The sequence below is a fragment of the Cheilinus undulatus genome, linkage group 10 (genome assembly GCF_018320785.1).
Source record: "Cheilinus undulatus linkage group 10, ASM1832078v1, whole genome shotgun sequence".
In the NCBI taxonomy this organism is placed as follows: Eukaryota; Metazoa; Chordata; class Actinopteri; order Labriformes; family Labridae; genus Cheilinus; species Cheilinus undulatus.
Window position 1 is genome coordinate 27665539 of NC_054874.1, and position 20234 is coordinate 27685772.

Below are 20234 nucleotides of genomic sequence, written 5' to 3' on the forward strand. Positions count from 1 at the left end.
ACAAATGGACCTGCTAAATACAATGCAGACAATTGATCCTTGTAGCGAAACTGAAAAAAACAGACTTTTCTCAGAGTTTATTCACATACTGCAGTATAAAAAGTCATTTTAGTATTTAATAAACATTAACATTTTACATTTTCATACATAAATCCATATCTGGAAACCCACATTTTTTCTTTTTAAGTTCATTTGAGAAAAAAAAAAGTTATACACAGGAGTCTGAGATTAATTTCAGTGATCCAAAGAACCCTGAGACAACACCATCCATGAGTTTTCAAATTAAAAAACAAAAAACTGAATGTTTGTGACACTAAAATCCAATTTGCATAATAAACTGGAATGCAGTGTATATAGTTGTCACAGTGCACATCAAAGAGGGCAATGTTAAAATCTTTGCCTTTTGAAACATCAAATAGAGTGACCACGACTCATGGAACAATCTTTACTAAGTTTTAAGAATTTGTTCAATACATGCAGACCAAAGAGTACTATTTTTAAATATCTTTTCATATTTTTGAATTAGTAAAATTGAGATAAGGAACAGGTGGCACATATGTAAGATCAAATATATAACAAATTCATGCTATACTCTGTAACCATTATTTATTTATTTATTTATTGGTTAAATTATTGGACACAAACAAATAAGCCATTTGTCTACAGATCAAACCCTTCATTTTCACAGCATCACTTGACAGTGTTGTGCGTCACAATGCTTATCAGTCATGTCATGCATAAAGGTCTCAAGTCTCATATTGCTGAAAATGGCCCAAAAAACTCACAGGCTTGTTTGCAATGCTCTTTCTCTTCCATTGGTGACCTCAGCATGTTGGGGTGTTTAAACCTAAAGGCTGGAGTTGATCTGTAACTCACAAATAATCACAAGCCAGCCTTTACGCAACCTGAACTCTACACCCTGAGCAATGTACTCTTTAATAGTGCTGATTAGAGATCAGTCTCTGTCCATGAGTTCTTGTGAACATAAAATCTGACCATGAAAAGTCACGAGAATGCGAAATGTTGCTCAGACATGTTTGCAAATTAAATCAAAAAGGGAACTATATGTAAAAGGAGAACACTAAAGTGATGCCTGTTTCATGTTGGCAAGATTGCAAGATAATTGCCACAATTTCCCCAAAACACTGCAGTTCTTTGAGATCAATAAACCTGTGGGAGATGCATTTCAAAGACACAAAATATCTAATTTGCAAATCCACTTTAATCAGATCAGGACATTGTCTAAAAAGTTGGAATAGATCAAGACCATGCATGCACATTACAGATGGAATCAATTTGCCTTTGCTTAGAAATATTGTTTAATCAAGAAACATATGTAACTAAACAGCAGTGATGTTGGAAATCAAATACTAAGTCTATGACCAACTTTGTTTTGTTATGAAATGTGCCCAAATTATTCATTTTGTACTGATGTTGCAGAAGTTTCATGAAAGCAGCAATTGTGGTCCTTGGTGGAATTTCAAGTCAGAAGAACCTGTGTTTTCCTGAGTATGAGTACAGCAGCCAATCAGAAACTATTTTTCTCACTTTCCTTTTTTGGCTGACTGCTGAGGTCAGCCCTACACATGGCAATGTCTGTGTCTGAGTAAATGAGTGAGTGATCATACTTACAGAGCCCTACCATAACAGAGCTGTGTTTGCTTGTACTGAATGCTGTCGGTAATGGCTGCCTCCACTGTGTTAACTAGAGCCATACATACAGATTTGGGCTATGGGCAGGGTTTATTTGTGCTGAAAGCCCTCCAATGGCTGCCTCCACTGCTGTAAATACTTTACTCCGAACTGGACCGCTGTTCTTGTTAAAACCAGAGCAGAGCCACACCGCCAGCTTGTCTTGTGCAGGAAACATATTTTTGTGCATTTCTTGTAGTGTTGTTCCCTTCCCACAATAGCACTGAGTAAAGAGAGCGTATAGCCTCGTCATAGTTCTCTAATTGCAGCTCGGTCGTTGTGTCTGTTCTGTGTTTCAATCAGATACGGTAGAAGAAAGCATGAGTGGAGGGGGATGACGATACTCAGGGCTTCATTAAAAACAGAAGGAGACAGACAGAGAGAGGGCATCATGTAGCTTTTTAATTTCAGATCTGTGATTTGAGACTCCTGCACATCTTTGGTTTTTAATTTTTCCATCATGATCTCTTTTCCCCCATCACTCTTTCTCCTGTCGTCCCTTTCTCTTTGAGCGTTTGTGCGTCTTTTACACTGCAGCTTCAGCTGCTCTCCTCTCATCCTCCTCTTCTTTCATGCTGCATAACAATGACACAAACGCGATTCTCACGCACACACCTACACTGAAACGCACTGTAACATGTTGGTATTGTAGACTCAAGGCTTCCATCTGTTGAGGACAAAAGTTTCAGATTACTGGAGGATAAACACCAAAACTTTCTCCTCTTAAAGCTCCTCTCTGACCACAGAGGATCAGCATGTCAGCATGGTGTGTGTGCGCTACAGCTGTGTGTCTCTGTGTCGCCAGCGTGAGCCAAGGCTGTGCTTTTTTAAAGATTTTTTTAGTAAATATTCCCTTAATACTATGTTTATGGGGAACAAATACATGCTAAAACCTCCGCATTTGCGTTGTCAAGAGAACGCTACTTAAAAAGTTTAGCATGTCTTAAGTGGCAGGGAATATAATAAATGTGCTGTTATAGATAACTGACTGATATAAATGACGGTAGGAGCAGGAAAGCAGAAATTCAGCTTAATTTAACATGTATAAAGACTCTTACACACCTGTCTAAGGAGAATTACAAATGTTCATGAAACCTGCTGCAGTTTTTATTTTATTTTAGTATAAACCGTTCGTTAGCAATTAGTGTTTCATTGTTTGTATAAACTTTCTACCATTAAAGGCTGATGTCTGACAAAGAAACATTTAATCTCCAGTGACACTGTCTGTCCCCTATAGTGAAGTATGGCGCATGTCTCTGTACTGTTTCATATATAGAAGAGCTTTATTAAGAGGAGAGACAGACAAAGAGAGAGAGGACCGAAAGTTGCTATACATTTAAGTTGCCACAATAATTCTGGCTCACAAAAAACAACAATGATGCCTAAATCACTGTGCCAGTCAGGTATTTTAACAGGCATCCCAGATAGGTGCGGTCAGCAATAATAGTCTATGATTTTAACCTAGTCTTTTTAACAAAAGGTTCCAAACAGAGTTGACGTTGCTTGTTGTTTTTCCTCCACGGCGCTAGGTGTCAGCGCTACACTGATGGCAGACTGTCCTACAGACCGTCAACACTTCCGTTTCCAAGAGGCTGGAGCCGCAACAACAACAGGCATAGACATATTTTGTGCATTATACAGAAAAAAAAACTGAATATTAGAAAGCGGTAAGAATAAGTCAAAGTACTAACGGCTTGTGAATTTTAGGAAAAGTAAACGCATAGGTCTGTTGGATCAAAATGAAGTCCTCCGGGGCATCAACTGCCACTGAAACTAGCGTTAGCAACATGCTACTGTTAGGCTAACGCTAGCTGACGTGCACCGTTTTAATCATCTTGTTCGGGTTTATAGCCGTTTTCGTTTCTGTGTATTTTCTCTCCACATTACTGTTAGACACTGGTGTTGAGTCCAATTAAACGTAGTACGTTTAAAAAAAAACTCAAAGAATATGTGTAGCATAACTCTGTCTTTTATAATCCTACACTTCATGCAGTCGTATTTTGTTCCTCTCCGTTTGATTTAGGTGTTTGAGGATGTCGGGACAGAAGCGTCCTGCTGACCTCAGCGGTCCTTCCTCTTCAGGTGCACCCCCAGAGAAGCGGAGGGAGAGGGAGGGAGAGGACGGAGGTCCCGGGCTCAGCGCGGCTGCTGGGGGGAGCACCGCGGTGGAGACGGTCATCAAACTCGGAGGAGTATCGAGCTCAGTAAGAATCTTACTTTTTTCACCAGATAGACAGATAGGCATACAGATAGAGCACTTAATTAAACAGTGATGGAGATTGGGTTGTAGTAACAACTTATTGCAATGGTTTTCAAAGTTTTTTCGCTCATGGCACAACTAATATCTAGCCCAAATTGTGAGACACACCATATTCACATGGATGCAAAATAGCCAGTGCAAAATCAAGTATATTATCTTTAGTTGTTATACAGTTGTAGTCATAATTTCTGGTCTTACAAATTCCCTCTTGTCTCAGTGGACACCAATGTGTCTGTCCACACAGAACCACTGCCTTTGTAGTATATAATAATGATAGTATTAAACAGGACACAGGAGTGGAGCCAAAATTGCCAAATATCTTTGGCCCAAATTTAGGATCTGGAAAAATGCTCCCCTGGAATATTTTGCCGAACAGTCAGTTATTCTTGCAGTTTGATCAGTCAACATCTGTTTGTGTAATGCCAATTCACAACCAAAGATTTCTCAAGACACTTTAAAAGGTCATCAGTGAATAGCTTCTACAGTGGTGAGAAATTTTCAAACTAACCTGGCATGCCAGATAGACTGTTTCATAAACCCGTTAAGGTAAACTTTATTATCCCCACAGGGCAGTCTGTTTTACAGCCACCAGAGAATAAAAGAAAACGTACAGCGATACATGCACGACATACACAACATACACAGATTACCAAATATGAAGTTGGCCGCTACAGTTCATAGGGACAGATCAGATCAAGGCCAGTGGAAAATGGAATAAATAAACTCATGTATCGCCTTGTTCTACACAATGGTACCACATATCGGCGACCATATGGCAGCAGCCTGTATTCACAAGACAGAGGGTGACTGATCAGCAAGGATGGCTTTGGCCTTCCTTGTGACTGTTGGTCTACAAAGGAGGGAAAGGTCTTCAAAAGTAATCCCAGCAATTTTACCACATATTTTACAATGCTGCTAAGCCTGTTCTTGTTTTCATAAGAGTGAAGGACTCAAACCAGCAGATAAAAGAGAAAGTTAAAATGGATTTAATACAACAAGAATAAAACACTTTTATAAAGATATGTTGAAATTAGAAGTTGTCAATTTACAACGACAACACATTGCATAGGATATATTTGAAGACAGATATGGACTCTGGCTGATACATCTTCTTTGCAAGGTGGTTTTTCAAGCCATTCTATGTACAAATTTAGCTCTAAAATGCTAAAAAAAAATCTGTGCATCAATATGTCAAAATGATTTTTTTCCATGATCAGTAAACATGATTTAGAACAGTGGTTCTGAACTGGTTTAGCTTCAAGACCCACCACAACCTCTCTAATAACAAATTGCAGACCAAATTTCCTAAATTTTTCCGTCATAACAAAATGTTTTTAAAAAAGATGTGACATTTTTTTACTTGAGATAGAAGAAAGATGTTACAGAACAAAGAGATGGAGACATTCTTTCAAGATAAATGCACATCATGGACTTTTTGCCACATATTTTTTTAAGCATACATTTGTGACAGCTGGAAATGGCCTTGTGACCCACTTTTGGGTCTGGACCTACTAGGTGAGAATGAGTAATTTAGACCTAACATCATTTTAATATGTAATTGATCTAAGAGTGTCATTTCGAAACCATAATAGTTTTTGAAAATCAGTAATATCCAGTTCTCACTCCCAGTTAAGGGTTTAAACTCTGATCATTATTGTTTATTTCTTGAAATTGCATATTATAGGTATGGTAGGAATTAAGTGTAATAGTAAAAAGTGCAATGTGTGATTTTACATGTAAATGTATTTATGAAAATGCTGACATTTTGGATATTTAAAACAACAAGAAATAGTATTTTTATACAGTCTGGCATTTCAACAGGCATCCCAGATAGTTGCAGTCAGCCATATACTAGGTTTTAACCTAGTCTTGTTTTCACTAATCTTTGAAACAAATGTTTACAGGAGGAGCAAGACATCAAAGCCCTCCAGGCAAAGAATCGAAAGTTGGGAGAAGCTCTTGATCAAAGACAGGTAAATGAATACTGTAATTTGTGTTTACCACAATAGCTACACTAAAGCAGGCTCATGCATGAAGATGTTTCCTCTGATTGCACGTTGATCTGCAGGTGATAGAGGATGAATTGCGAGAGCGAATTGAGAGACTGGAGACCCGCCAGGCCACTGATGATGCCAGCCTGTTGATCCTCAACAGATACTGGAACCAGGTAAACCAGTTCAGAGACGGATGCAAAAAAACGAAAAAAAGACATATTTGTCAGTTGACAGGCTTCTCTTCCAAATTTGAAAAGTCAATATTTGTTGCTGTTCTTTCTCTATTAGTTTGATGAAAACATCAAACTGATCATCAGGCGTTATGATCAAAAAAGCAGTGAACCTGAAAAACCCTCCGCAAGCGAGGGACGGAGCCTGAAGCCAGAAACTCCAGAGCCTGATGGCGACTCCAACCAGGAGAGGGCAAAGGACAGGGGTAAATATACGACTGGTCTTGACTTTGAAAGAGATAAATTGTTCACATTTTATCAATTAAACAGAAACAGCAAAACATTGTGTCACCAAATTTCCCCCTAAGGCCAACAGGGAGAGACTTCCAACTCCTTCTTAGCCACGCTGGCGAGCAGCAGCAGTGAGGAGATGGAGGCTGAGCTCCAGGAGAGGGTGGAGTCCAGCCAGAAGCAAGCCAACCATGTGGTGGAGATTTATGAGTGTCTGAAGAGCACAGTGGATAAATTGAAAGCAGAGCTGGATTCTGGAGCAGGTGAGATGTAAATCAGTAAAATGATTAGTAAAAGGGCACGGCTTTGGATGAAAAGAAAAAAAATGAGTTTACACCCTTTATCATTTTTGCTTTTTCAGAGGGCATTCTGTGGCAGGTGGCTTCCAAATTGAACTCCCTCCTTACCAGTGAAAACGAGCGGCTAAAGCAGCTTACAGAGGACCTCAAGCAAAAGCACAGCCAGATGACAAGCGAGGTAGTGAAGCAGAATGTCTTCTCATTAGCTGACATCAACAGTAATCAGGAAATTTCTGAGTGTAGGACATGTTTCGCCTCTAATTATGTCCGCATTCCTCTCTTGTCCAGTCACGGGCTTTGGGTCGTGCAGCTAACAAAGCAGACCAGCGTGTTGGCGAGCTGCAGGTTCTGATTGAGGAGCTGCAGTGGGACATGGAGAAGATTCGCCGTAGAGAAAACCGACTGAATGCACATCTAAGTGAGATACTGGAAAGGGTAAGTTATTGTTCTCTCATTCTCTGTGTGTCTAGCAACGGTGTTGATCACATTTCTTTATGAACATGTCAGAGAGAGTAATAATGTCTAATGCTCCAGGTGAACAGCAAAGGCTATAAAGTGTGTGGGGAGGCCAGCAGCGTCTGTGGGACTATCACTATTAACAAGAGAAAGGTACGATTTTATTTAACAGCATAATAGAAGATGCAAAGTTGGAGATCCCTGTACATTCTTAATTTTGTAGCTCTTGTGCCCAGTCCTCGCTCAGACTTGTTTTATGCTTACATTCAAGTTTGAAGAAATGAACAGTGAGATGGATGAGAGCAGGGAGCTGGCAGAAAACCGCCTCATCGAGCTGCAGAAGCTACAGCAGGACCTGCAGACCGTGCACCAGGAGAACACTAGCATGAAGGTGGGCCTGTGATCCTTAGTCACCAGTATTTTGATCTTTATTTGAACACAATCTGTTGATACAAGGCTATCCTTTAAAGCTAAATCAAGCCACACATTCAAATATTTTATTGCTGTATTTGAAATTAAAACACCAACCACAAGCCAATTAATGGCACTGAAGCCATAAAAGGCAATAGAGGACTTGTGCAAAATACTGTCCCCAGGTTCAAGTATTGCATCAGTGAAAATATCTAGAAATCCCCTGGTGGCTATTTAGCATCTAATGGTATTCATTATTTTCTGTGTGCTTTTCTCTACTGCTTCGATTTCTACTTATCCTCCTTTTCTTTCTCTCTGTTTAGACTGAGCTGATGAGTCGAGCCGAGGGCTTAGTAAAGGAGACCTCTGAATATCGCTGTCTGCAGTCGCAGTTTTCAGTTCTTTACAACGAGTCTCTGATCCTCAAGGCCCAGTTAGATGAGACACGTGCTCGTCTTAACACTACCAGAACTGCACGCCTTCGACAGCTTGAGCACATGGAGGTGTGTATTTATGTTTGAGTGCATCAGTAGCTGCATTTCCAAATATGTTGAAAGTTTACCTGGAACTGCTGAAAAGCTAGATAACTGTAAAACAAATGCTGAGATGCAAAAATGAATGGATCAAAAGAGAAAGGTCTATGCTCTTTAATGTAGTCATGCCATTGCACCCTGTCCTTCAAAAACTGGTACAGCTATATCTAACAGAACAATAGCACCACCTACTGATTATGTAGGGGGACCCTTACATATATATATATATATATATATATATATATATATATATATATATATATATATATATATATATATATATATATATATATATATATACACTACCAGTCAAAAGTTTGGACACACCTTCTCATTCAATGTTTTTCCTTTATTTTCATGACTATTTACAATGTAAATTCTCACTGAAGGTATCGAAACTATGAATGAACACATATGGAATTATGTAGTAAACAAAAAAGTGCGAAATAAATCAAAACATGTTTTATATTTTAGATTCTTCAATAGCCACCCTTTGTTTTGATTACTTCTTTGCACACTCTTGGCATTCTCTCAATGAGCTTCATGAGGTAGTCACCTGAAATGGTTTTCCAACATCCTTGAAGGAGTTCCCAAAGATGCTGAGCACTTGTTGGCCCTTTTGCCTTCACTTTGCGGTCCATCTCATCCCAAACCATCTCGACTGGGTTTAGATCAGGTGACTGTGGAGGCCAGGTCATCTGGTGCAGCACTCCATCACTCTCCTTCTTGGTCAAGTAGCCCTTACACAGCCTGGAGGTGTGTTTGGGGTCATTGTCCTGTTGAAAAATAAATGATGGTCCAACTAAAAGCAAACCGGATGGGATGGCATGTCGCTGCAAGATGCTGTGGTAGCCATGCTGGTTCAGTGTACCTTCAATTTTGAATAAATCCCCAACAGTGTCACCAGCAAAGCACCCCCACACCATCACACCTCCTCCTCCTCCATGCTTCATGGTAGGAACCATGCATGTAGAAACCATCCGTTCACCTTTTCTGCGTCGCACAAAGACACGGCAGGTGGAACCAAAGATCTCAAATTTGGACTCATCAGACCAAAGCACAGATTTCCACTGGTCTAATGTCCATTCCTTGTGTTTCTTGGCCCAAAAAAATCTCTTCTGCTTGTTGCTTTTCCTTAGTATTGGTTTCCTCGCAGCTATTTGAACATAAAGGCCTGATTTACGCAGTCTCCTCTGAACAGTTGATGTAGAGATGTGTCTGCTACAAGAACTCTGTGTGGCATTTATCTGGGCTCTAATCTGAGGTGCTGTTAACTTGCAATTTCTGAGGCTGGTGGCTCGGATGAACCTATCCTCAGCTGCAGAGGTGACTCTTGGTCTTCCTTTCCTGGGGCGGTCCTCATGTGAGCCAGTTTCGTTATAGCGCTTGATGGTTTTTGCAACTGCACTTGGGGATACATACAAAGTTTTTGCAATTTTCCGGACTGACTGACCTTCATTTCTTAAAGTAATGATGGACTGTCGTTTCTTAGCTGATTGGTTCTTGCCATAATATGATTTTTAACAGTTGTCAAATAGGGCTGTCAGCTGTGTACCAACCTGACTTCTGCACAACATAACTGATGGTCCCAAGCCCCTTAAGAAGGCAAGAAATTCCACAAATGAACCCTGACAAGGCACACCTGTGAAGTGAAAACCATTTCAGGTGACTAGCTCGTTAAGCTCATTGAGAGAAGGCCAAGGGTTTGCAGCGCTGTCAACAAAGCAAAGGGTGGCTACTTTGAGGAATCTAAAATATAAAACATATTTAGAGTTATTGAACACTTTCTTCTTTGCTACATAACTCCATATATCTTGCTTCATATATTTGATGTCTTCAGTATGTATCTACAATGTAGAAAGTAGTAAAAATAAAGAAAAAACACTGAATGAGAGGGTGTGCCCAAACTTTTGACTGGTAGTGTGTGTGTATACATATATATATATATATGCAGTTTTCTTTTAAAATATACTAAAATATTGCACTCTAATTTAAATGGAAAAGCTGTAAGGAGTCCATCAATGTCACCTCTTCTTACTGTCCTCCTTCCATGTGCAGAATGACGAGGTGGCTCTGCAGAGGAAGGTTCGCACAGAGGTGTTTCAGTTGGAGGACACGCTGGCTCAGGTCAGGAAGGAGTACGAGATGCTGCGCATTGAATTTGAACAGACTCTTGCTGCCAATGAGCAAGCAGGTAACCAACAAAGACTCCTTCATTACAGAACTAGCTTCTCAGTATTTCTTTGTTGTCTTTTCCACCTTTCATCTCTTGTCTTCTTTTTCCCTATTTTACTTTGACCCCTTCATTCTCTCAGGTCCCATCAACAGAGAGATGCGTCACCTGATTAGCACCCTGCAAACACACAACCAGCAAATGAAGGGAGAGGTGGTAAAATACAAGATTAGACTGAGGGAGACACAAGCTGAACTCAATCAGGTAGGTTGTCAACAGAAGAAACTAAATCATTACAAGGCACATTGATGACCATACCTAAAGGCTGAAGGAAAGTGGAACACAGCAACATCTTCATCTGTCAACTCTTTAGATCCGAGCTTCAAAGGGAAACACCATCCTCCAGTCCCAGTCAAGCACAGAGATGGAGGTAAAAGAGGAAACAACCTCTCCTTCCACCCCAGCTGTTTCTGGAGAACCTGCAATAAAGACAGAACCTGACAATGGCTCTTCAACACCCAGCAGCACGGGTAATTAACATTAGTTTATTTTTCTATGAAAAGGGAGCTTTATTAGTGACAGTATGTCGTGCGTTCACATTTGCACTAAACGCCTGAAAAACTCTGGAAGTTTTCTAGGTGAGCTGCATGTGTGAAGGCAGACGGCCAAACTTTTGTTTTTATCTGGACTTTCTCCTTCCAGCTCCTTAGTATATTTTCTGCATTAAGGCAAGGCATGCTGATGTAAGAACACACTAGGATATAGTTGGGAGAATTCAATGCAATTGAGCAGGAAGGGTTATGACATTCCATACAGCTGTGTACAGCGATAGATTTTATGTGTACAACCTGTGCTACTATGTGCATGGTATAAAATGTCATTATTTTTACCTTAAATTTCTTTTAATATTTTGATTCTGTCAAACTAAACAAAGTTTAGTTGTGTGAAACAGCAAAAATTTATTTTTTACATTACTGTGCAGAACTTTTATGCATCTTCAATCCAAATGTTGAGGCTAGGGTAAGGCGTGAAATGGCAAGTAACTCCGCCTGAGGGCATCATTGGATCAAAAGGAGGATTGGCACAACCTAGATCGTGCTCGGGATGTCTTCACATATTACCACGGGCTGAGTAAGGATGGCGAGTAAGCATGGACTAGGGTACTGTCCAGAGTAGTAGGGTAGTAGAGTTGCCACAAGCCCCTGGTTGTGATGTGGATGTCCCAAGGGCCTGAAAACTGCCGGCACTCTCTGGGTGTATTGCCAGAGGTGAATAGACCTGGACAAAAGAAATGCCATTGAGCTTGACTTTGGCTGCCAAGCAAGACATGTGTCAACATGTATGGAGCTTGACTCTACCCCCTCTCCAGCCCTGGGTTGTGGCACATGATGAATCCTTAGCGTCCCACATACCTAAAATGTATGCACATGACTGCTTACTTTTTTTTTTTTTCCTTTTGTTTTTTTGATTCTGCAGGAGCTTCAATAAAAACAGAACCCGGTGTTGAACCTGAAGCAACAGTTAAAGAGGAGGAGAAAGAGGAAAAGAAAGAAAAGGAGGAAAAAAAAGAAAAGGAAGTTGTAAAGAAAGAGGAGAAGGACAGAGAACGGGAGAAAGAAAAGGAAAAGGAGAGAGAGAGGCCGACCCGCAGCAGCGGGAGCAGCAGTTTGATAAAGGAGGAGAAGGAGAAGCCGGGGAGCAGCAGCAGCCAAGCTGATGAGTCAGCTGGGGAGCGCCTGTCAATGGTCGGTGGATCGAAGAGAAAAGAGATGGAGCAGCTGAAGATAGTAAGAGCAGAACTCAAGTAAGTAATGTTCTGATTTTAAAGTAGGCAGTTTTTTCCCTCAAACTGCCAGTCAGATTAAGAAAAATAAAATGTTCTAGAGGTTAGCAGTATGGTTGTTGATGTAACCTAAAATGTTTATCGTGAGGGTGGGACAATATATCATTTTACAACCATGATTCGATGTGCATTAATCATTAGTAACGTTGTTTGATGCACATCAAAAGTGTTGAACTTTCTCTTTTCTGTGACTAATTCACGGTCTATGTGTCCCTGCGATTAAAATGGCTATAGGTGACACAGCTCCGTCACAGATTTAATGTTATGATACCCAAGGCACATGCTCAGTTATGTAAGACAGTTTGGGGATGGCCCCTTCCTGTTCCAACATGACTGTGCACCAGTGCACAAAGCAAGGTCCATAAAGACATGGATGAGAGAGTTTGGTGTGGATGATCTTGACTGGCCTGCACAGAGTCCTGACCTCAACCTGACAGAACACCTTTGGGATGAATTAGAGTGGAGACTGAGAGCCAGGCCTTCTTGTCCAGCATCAGTGTGTGATCTCACAAATGCGCTTCTGGAGTAATGGTCAAAAATTCCCATAAACACACTTCTAAACCTTGTGGAAAGCCTTCCCAGAAGGAACCAATCCCATTCAGTCTCGTTACAAAAACTTCACTTCATTTTGCAATTGCTTTTCTACCCTGTCTCCCGCTCTACTCACGACTTGTAATTTCTTCTGATTATCCTCCTATTTTTAAGTATGGTCCTGTCATCTCTGTTTTTCAAGTCAAAGCAAGTCCTCTACTTGTGCCTTATATGCAAACCTCAAAAACATCCACCCCTCTCCCTGTAGTTGGTTTGATTCAAAGACACTGCATGAGATCCTCTCTGACTGCAGGTTACACAGACACATAGGTAGCTGTGTGTCACTTTTGCTGAAGAGTTTATTAGAGCATCAGCTCTTTTTTTTTAAAACGTGGTAACATGATATGTGATGCGTTATACTGGTTGGTTAAAGAGTTTATTCATCCTGTGGTTTAGCCCTGTTCTCACTATCTAACATAAGTTCTGACGTACTTTAACGTAGCATCCTCTAATATTCATAAGAAGAGTTTAGAGCTGTGCGGATCTTAAAAGTAAGGAGGCTGACTGTTACTATCACAACTGACTGTCATAAAAAAGCGTCTTGTCTACAAACAATCATCTACTGCAGACCAAATCCAGCTGTCTTCCTCCTCTCTCCCCTCATCCACAGACAGCTGAAACTTTGTTTCTGTCTCTCTCCCTGTCTCTCCCCTACTCTTCCAAAAAATAACTCCTAATCAGCTAAAAAACACCTAAATTTCTCTCCCACTTATCTACATAAACTCCAAATCAGTAAATACCTTTGTAAATACTGCTAACAGCGTTGAGCTCCGCCTCAGCCAATAGTTTGCTGATGTTGATCTCCAACACAGCCAATGGAATGCCGGCGTTGAGCTCCACCCCAAACTGCACACTGCAGTCAGGGTTTCTTGGTTATAATTGCAAGGGGTGGACCGACGTCATATTGAACCCTATGGACTAAGAATGGGATGTAACTTAAGTTCATATGCCAGTCAAGGCAGGTGAGCAAATACTTTTGGCAATATAGTGTATGTCACAGAGAAAAGATACTGCAATGTAATTTTCCTGGTATTGTTCTGCCCTACTCAATTTAGAGAAACATAAAAAGACTAGAAATGTTTTCATGTAGGAACACAAAAGATCACAAATCTCCCTGACAAATTACATCACAGAATTTTCTCATGGATCATATATGCTCTTTCTTGCTGGCAGCAGGTTTGGGTTAAAAATATGTCTGCATCAGCTCTTTTCTAAACATAGGGTCCTCAGAGTAACTGAAATTGTATTGTCTTCAAACATGTAGTATCAAAAGTAGCAGTTTTTTTGATAGAGATCCTAATATCCTTCGCATTATAGCAGCAATGGAGATTATTAGGTCCTTTTCAATCCCTTGTTTGTTTGTTTTCTTGATGCTTTGGGTTCAGTACAGCGGCTTCCAGCCTGCTAGCATCTAATAAAAATGCTTACCACAACACAAATAAAGAATCTTGTGTTCTATGCTAATGTGAATCACCAGCAGTGACTCACGTGGGTTAGCTCACTCAGTTTAAACAAAACAAAACAAAAAATTCTCAGAGAAATGGCTTCAGAAGATCTGAGTGCCTGCAACAAAATCGTCTCCATTATTACCATTAAAGGTCCTCAAAAACAACATGCATAGTGCTCAGGGATGTCTGACTTGTAATTGTAATTGTTGCTTTTCATGATGACCTTTACTGTGCAGGAAAGCTCAGGAATCCCAGAGAGAGATGAAGCTACTGCTGGACATGTACCGCTCAGCTCCAAAGGAGCAGAGGGACAAAGTTCAGCTCATGGCTGCAGAGAAGAAATCCAAGTCAGAGGTGATCATCAACACTGCACGTTGTCATACATGGAGGTATTCGCAGAGGTTTCAGAAGGATAATATGTGATTATGTGCTGATTCTAGGGAGAAGAGCTGCGACAGAGGCTGAGGGAGCTGGAGGAGCGAGAAAGGAGGGAGGGCAAGAAGATGGCAGATGAGGAGGCCCTGAGAAAGATCCGCTCCGTGGAGGAGCAGATTGACATTCTTAACAAAAAGCTCTCAATAGCAAAACAGGTAGAGTGGCCTGTCATGTTTTCTTTTTTGATTGATTACGATTACAAAACCCTCCTGCTCTCTGACACACTTACCCCTACCCTGCAGGAAGAGGATGCACTGCTGAGCGAGATGGACGTGACAGGCCAGGCTTTTGAGGACATGCAGGAACAGAACATTCGTCTGATGCAGCAGCTCAGAGAGAAAGATGATGCAAATTTCAAGTTGATGAGCGAGCGGATCAAGTCTAACCAGATCCATAAGCTGCTGAAAGAGGAGAAGGAGGAGCTGGCCGACCAGCTGCTAACGCTAAAAACTCAGGTGAGTCTCTATAAGGGGCATGTATGCACTAGTTTTATGACACCTTATAACTGTGTACAAGCATTTCTCACTCTTTTACTTTAAAGTTAATTATTGAACTAACAGCTTTTTATGAGAGATAACAAACTACAAACTATTGTGTATTTTTATGTACTAAAGAAATTGTATACATACATTTTTTACCCATATTATTCTTTCTGTACTACTATTCTGCACAAACCGTCCACCATTACCAGTTGTGTTTGTTCTTTTTAGGTCGATGCCCAGCTGCAGGTAGTGCGGAAGCTGGAGGAAAAAGAGCGCCTCTTGCAGGGCACCATCAGCACTGCAGAGAGAGAGCTGGCACTGCGAACACAAGCCTTAGACATGAACAAACGCAAGGTAACACATCTGGTAGTGCTGAATCAAAGAATAACGCAGTCTAACCTGTACATACCTTTAGAAAGGCTCATTGATGTATTGTATGTAGAGAAATGGTCTTTCACTGAGAAGAAATACATTAATTTCTCCATCCACTCTTCAGGCGCAGGACTCCGCATCACTGTCAGAGGAGGTACGGTCTCAGCTGGAGCAGGTTCAGCAGAGGCTCAACCTGGTCAGAGAGGAGGTAGTAGAGAACAGCATCTCCAGGGAGAAAGAGTCATTTAATGCCAGAAGAGCACAGGTACAGCACTCAGACAATTTCAACTAGAATCATTGCATTTCATTGGTCAAATCATTTTATAACATGTAGGCAGGCTGTTTAAGAATTACAAATGAGTTTTGGATTGTCACCTGTTAGCATCGCCTTTACTTTATGTTTGCGAAGAAGCAGTCAACAGTTTCTGTTACTGAAATTTTTCACTTTGTAGCTAACCTTCATTTGTGTCATGCTGTGCACACTAACAGTGGAAAGATACAGGGAGCTACTACACAGACTGCTTCAGGGTATCCATAATGTCTATAGACAGATGAAAGTAAACTGGTGAAGACAGACTCGTTTTATTCTCTGCTGTTTACTTTGTTTTCAGGAGGACATCTCCAAACTCAGGAGGAAGATTGAAAAAGCAAAGAAACCAGCTGAGAAAATCAGCAACGGAGATGAGATCCTAAATGAAGAAATCAATGAATATAAGGTTGGTTTCTGTAAAACTACAAACTATGAAATTAATCTGCCATACAAGGTTAGAAAGCAGACCAAGTCACAGAACAAGATTATCAGAGCTGTCTGTGAATATTCCTGTTTCACGTGGCTTACTAAGGCTCCTGGATTCTTTTCTGTTTTAAAAAGTCGGAGTCAGTTCAGCACTGCCTAATGGAACAATTCATTTCATAACAGTACATTACTTAAACCAAGATGGATAATGTGGAGGGTTCCTACCCTCAACCAGGTTATCCTTTGAGTGTTGCATGAGATGGTTTAAATAGGACATCCATTCTGCTCTTATTGCTGAGATGCTAAATTAGCCTCAGGAAGAAAGTGCCTTTTACATTATTTTTTCAGTAATTTTTTTTTTCAACTTAGGACTAAGACTAGCTATTTTCTCCTGTCTATTGTCCTTGTGCTCAGCAAACCAGTTGGTACTTATGTGTTAGAACAGAGGCAGCTATTTAATATTTAGTCTGCGTTTTATGTTTCTTAGTTTTATTTTCATTTTAGTTATTCTGCAATAGTTTATGTAGTTTTAGTCTAGCTTTATTCTGCAAAAACTCAAAATATTTTAGTCCTGTTCAAGTCCGTTACAAGCCATAGTATTTAAGTATTTTTTTTCTTTGTTCAAACTAATTCAGTAGGGCAGATTGAGAAAAACAGGTGTCATTCTACAACATTCCCAAAAAGCATACAACTGTACCACAAATACTCAAAGTAACTTCAGCCTAATAAAGACACTTTGACTGAAAGACTTTAACTTGTAGTAAAGTTCTTCCTCAGTGTACTGGGGGAGTGCTTTTACAACCCCTGATGTACATTTTAGCACAGAGAAGCAATGTATTGAACTCATTCAACAGCATTTTATACATTTTAATGAAGGAAAGGCCTTTGCTTTTTAAGTCACTAATACTATGCTTTAATAGAGATTTTTATCACACTGCTTGTTATCACATGTTATCCTGTCAGGATGTGCTCTTTCTGTCAATTTCACTGACCCATAGACACATGCATAAAGAGGCACACACCTCTGGCTTCATGCTTGATGCTTGTACACCTCTGTCTAATCTTGCAAAGCAGATGGAATCCAAGCCTCCATGTCTGTAATTTTGCAGAGAAAAGCACTGAAAGCTTTTCATGATAGACAAGGTGTTTGCGCTCCTCTGCTGACCTGCTTCAGTTTGCATGAGTTTGCAAGAGTTATGGGCGGGGTTAAGTTGTAAGAGTCGGTATATACAATAGTGGAGCATTTGGCTGAGATGTAACCACAGGGGCGTTTATTTTTTTTTCAGAATTGTGCCACATTTCTTTGTTAAAACAAGAGCACAGAGCCACACTGAAAGCATGACGTGAAAGATGTTTTCGCTCTTCTCCCGACCTGCTTCAGTAATGGTTTACAATTGTTACAGGTGGGGTTAAATTGTACTGTAAGCCGGTGTTTACAATGGCTGCTACCACTGAAGCCATTAGCTCAGATGCAGCCATAATATTGCGGCAGTTTTATCAGAATTGTGCCTCATTTCTTTTTTAAAACCAGTACCAGAGCTTGGCGTGTGTACAACCTCAATTTGTGTCGTTGCTCTGATTGGCCCTGTGACAGGTGTTTGTCCATTTGCCTTTCAAGAATCCCTGCCCTTCACTAAGTCTTTCTTTGAAAGCTTTCCCAGGTGAATGTAATATATCCATGAGCTATACATATTAAACAGTAAGTCTGGCACATCAGGTTAACCTCTGTTCACCTCTGCTTGTATTTTGACAGATTAGAAACACATTGCAGCATAAAAAAGGATTTTGTTACGTCCAGCAGCTTACTACTTACAATGTAGGCTCGTTTGGTCTCCTTAACAAAAAATAAAAATACACATTTTGACAGAGATTGCTTCCGTTATTTCCTTCATCTCTTCTTCGTCATGGAAAAACATTTTTTATGATCTTATTTTTTTTAATGACACTGGGATTTAGACAAGTGGGGAGCCAATCTCACAACTCTCTGCAAGAACCCTTCCAAATATCTGTGTAAAGACTTTACACATTCTAACAACCAAACGTCTAAGATGCTGCCGCAGTATTAAGATGTGTTTATTCTTTTTTCTGTGCCCTCCATGGTCTCAAGAATGAGTCACGGCCACAGCAGGGTTATATTCAGACTTTAGATCACATGTTGTGCTCTCAAGGACAGATGAGCTTCAGGGTATTTAAGTCCACTCTTTTCAAACCGTTCAGCACAGGGAAAAAATGGCTTCTCATTTTATTGTCCAACCACTCTCTCTTTCTCTCTTTTCCCCTGCAGGCACGTTTAACATGTCCATGCTGCAACTCTCGAGTCAAAGACGCTGTACTGACAAAGTGCTTTCACGTCTTCTGCTTCGAGTGCGTCAAGACTCGCTACGACACTCGCCAGAGAAAGTGCCCAAAGTGCAACGCCGCCTTTGGGGCCAATGACTTCCACCGCATTTACATCGGCTAAAGCTGTGGTCAAGCTGACTCTGCAGGGAGCGAGACTCACCTCTGAGAGTGGAACTCTCTTTCTCTCATGTGACCATCAGCGGAATACCGAAGGGATACTGAGGACTGAACACTGTAAAATATATTCTTCAACAGTGACTGAAGTCATCTTCTTCATCCACTATTCACCACTTTACTGTTTTATCAGAAAACTGGTGTAGGAGGAATTAAGAGATACAAGATTCTGCAAATTTACATTACATTCCAAGTGTGTGAGTGTGTGAAAATAGGCAACTTTACAGACCAGCATACAAATAAAAAAACAGTAAGAATACAAAGTGGTATTTTGATGTTTTTATGGCTGGGCAGTTAATTAAAGTCTGCCACACATGAAGATTTTTTAAATCTTAACCCCACACATGATCACAAATGATCACCTATTTAAGTGTTTTATTCATACAGTGTGTGTTGTAGAATCAGAAGATCAACACAGCACACCACACACATACAGATTCAGTTCACTGACAACCAGAGTCTCGGCCTGGTCTTGTTTCTCAAATCTCCTGTGGTCAAGATTTTAGAGGGAAGAAGCTACTGTGGCTAGCAGTTAGCTACATGCTAAGTCCATAGTGGTTCTAGCTCCCCCCCTCTTCAGTTTACAGCACACATTATTAAACACTCATTTTGTTGCAACAAATCAGCAAGTTGCTCCTCCATTTCTGATGTCAATCTAAATTCTATGCTTCCTGTTTACCATCATTGCCATGGCAGCGTTTTCATTTTGCTTCTTTTCAGTGAGCTTCCTTCCTGATTGGCTATTACTCTGTTCCACATCACAATTCTGCTTGGCCGTCCTCAGTGCTCACCACACCCAGCTGGTTTTCTGGTCATAAATACTGAACATGTTTAATGTTTATGATCTCAGGTTAGAAAGGAAAAAATTCACTCGTAACACACCACAGGATAATCTGGAAAATTAATCTCAAGAAACACCTGCTAATCGGGCCTTTGTTGACCTTGGTTGGAAGGATGGATTCAGCCTGACTATTTGTTTGACTGTGTTTCGATGTCAGTCACAATTTTGGCCCCCCACGAAAATAAAATCAAGGCAAACAAGGTTTAATGATCATTTTTTTCCCCATAGGTTCTGTCATGTCTGTTAATGAGTGTAATCTTGTGTGTTCAGCCCCTACCACCAAAACAGCTCTCACTTTAATTTAAGTGAGGAGCAGAGGCAGAGTCGCTAGATAGTTTTAAAAGCAAGAAAGCTACAGTAGATGACAGAAAGGCAGCTGCCAGTTGACAAAGAAGATTCTGGAGTCGGACAGAGTTGGTGGCTTTCAATCAAGGAAACAACATTTAGCTATTTAAATTCAGAAAGAGTGTTCTAAATAATCATATCAATGGAAACAATCTTGATCATTATTTTTGGCCTACTAAAACACTCAAACATGTTTATTTTATGTACAGTGTCCTTTCTGGTTCAATTTTTTTTATCCAAAAGCCCCTCTTGTTGCTTAAAATGTCTTGAAATTTGTCAGATCTGACTAAGTGCTGTATTCGCTGTTCATGTAGTTATTAAACTAGCATCTTAAGATGTATGGCATTT

General features: G+C 40.4%; 1 protein-coding gene across 2 annotated transcripts; it reads left to right on the forward strand.

Annotated features, from left to right (window-relative positions):
• Positions 1-3252: 3252 nt before the first annotated feature.
• On the forward strand, positions 3253-20174 carry rnf20 (ring finger protein 20, E3 ubiquitin protein ligase). Of its 2 annotated transcripts, none has more exons than XM_041797731.1 (22): positions 3253-3359; positions 3716-3896; positions 5857-5925; positions 6021-6119; positions 6235-6382; positions 6485-6670; positions 6769-6884; positions 6995-7141; positions 7241-7315; positions 7434-7553; positions 7897-8076; positions 10165-10300; positions 10422-10543; positions 10653-10809; positions 11756-12083; positions 14398-14515; positions 14602-14751; positions 14839-15051; positions 15307-15432; positions 15575-15715; positions 16062-16166; positions 18471-20174. In XM_041797731.1, the coding sequence occupies exons 2-22, from the start codon at positions 3726-3728 to the stop codon at positions 18645-18647; spliced, it is 3084 nt and encodes a 1027-aa protein (XP_041653665.1). In that variant the 5' UTR covers positions 3253-3359; positions 3716-3725; the 3' UTR covers positions 18648-20174. The 2 variants fall into 2 exon arrangements, with proteins under 2 accessions (XP_041653665.1, XP_041653666.1); XM_041797732.1 differs by having other exon boundaries at positions 3272-3305.
• The last annotated feature ends 60 nt before the right edge of the window (positions 20175-20234 follow it).

What these genes read in the sequence shown, in the direction of transcription:
- rnf20 (XM_041797731.1), top strand. Translation starts at nt 3,726, where the DNA reads ATGTCGGGACAGAAGCGTCCTGCTGACCTCAGCGGTCCTTCCTCTTCA. An exon ending in AGAAGAAATCCAAGTCAGAG is followed by an intron (nt 14,516 to 14,601) that starts GTGATCATCAAC and finishes TGCTGATTCTAG; the next exon opens with GGAGAAGAGCTGCGACAGAG. An exon ending in AAGAAATCAATGAATATAAG is followed by an intron (nt 16,167 to 18,470) that starts GTTGGTTTCTGT and finishes TTTCCCCTGCAG; the next exon opens with GCACGTTTAACATGTCCATG.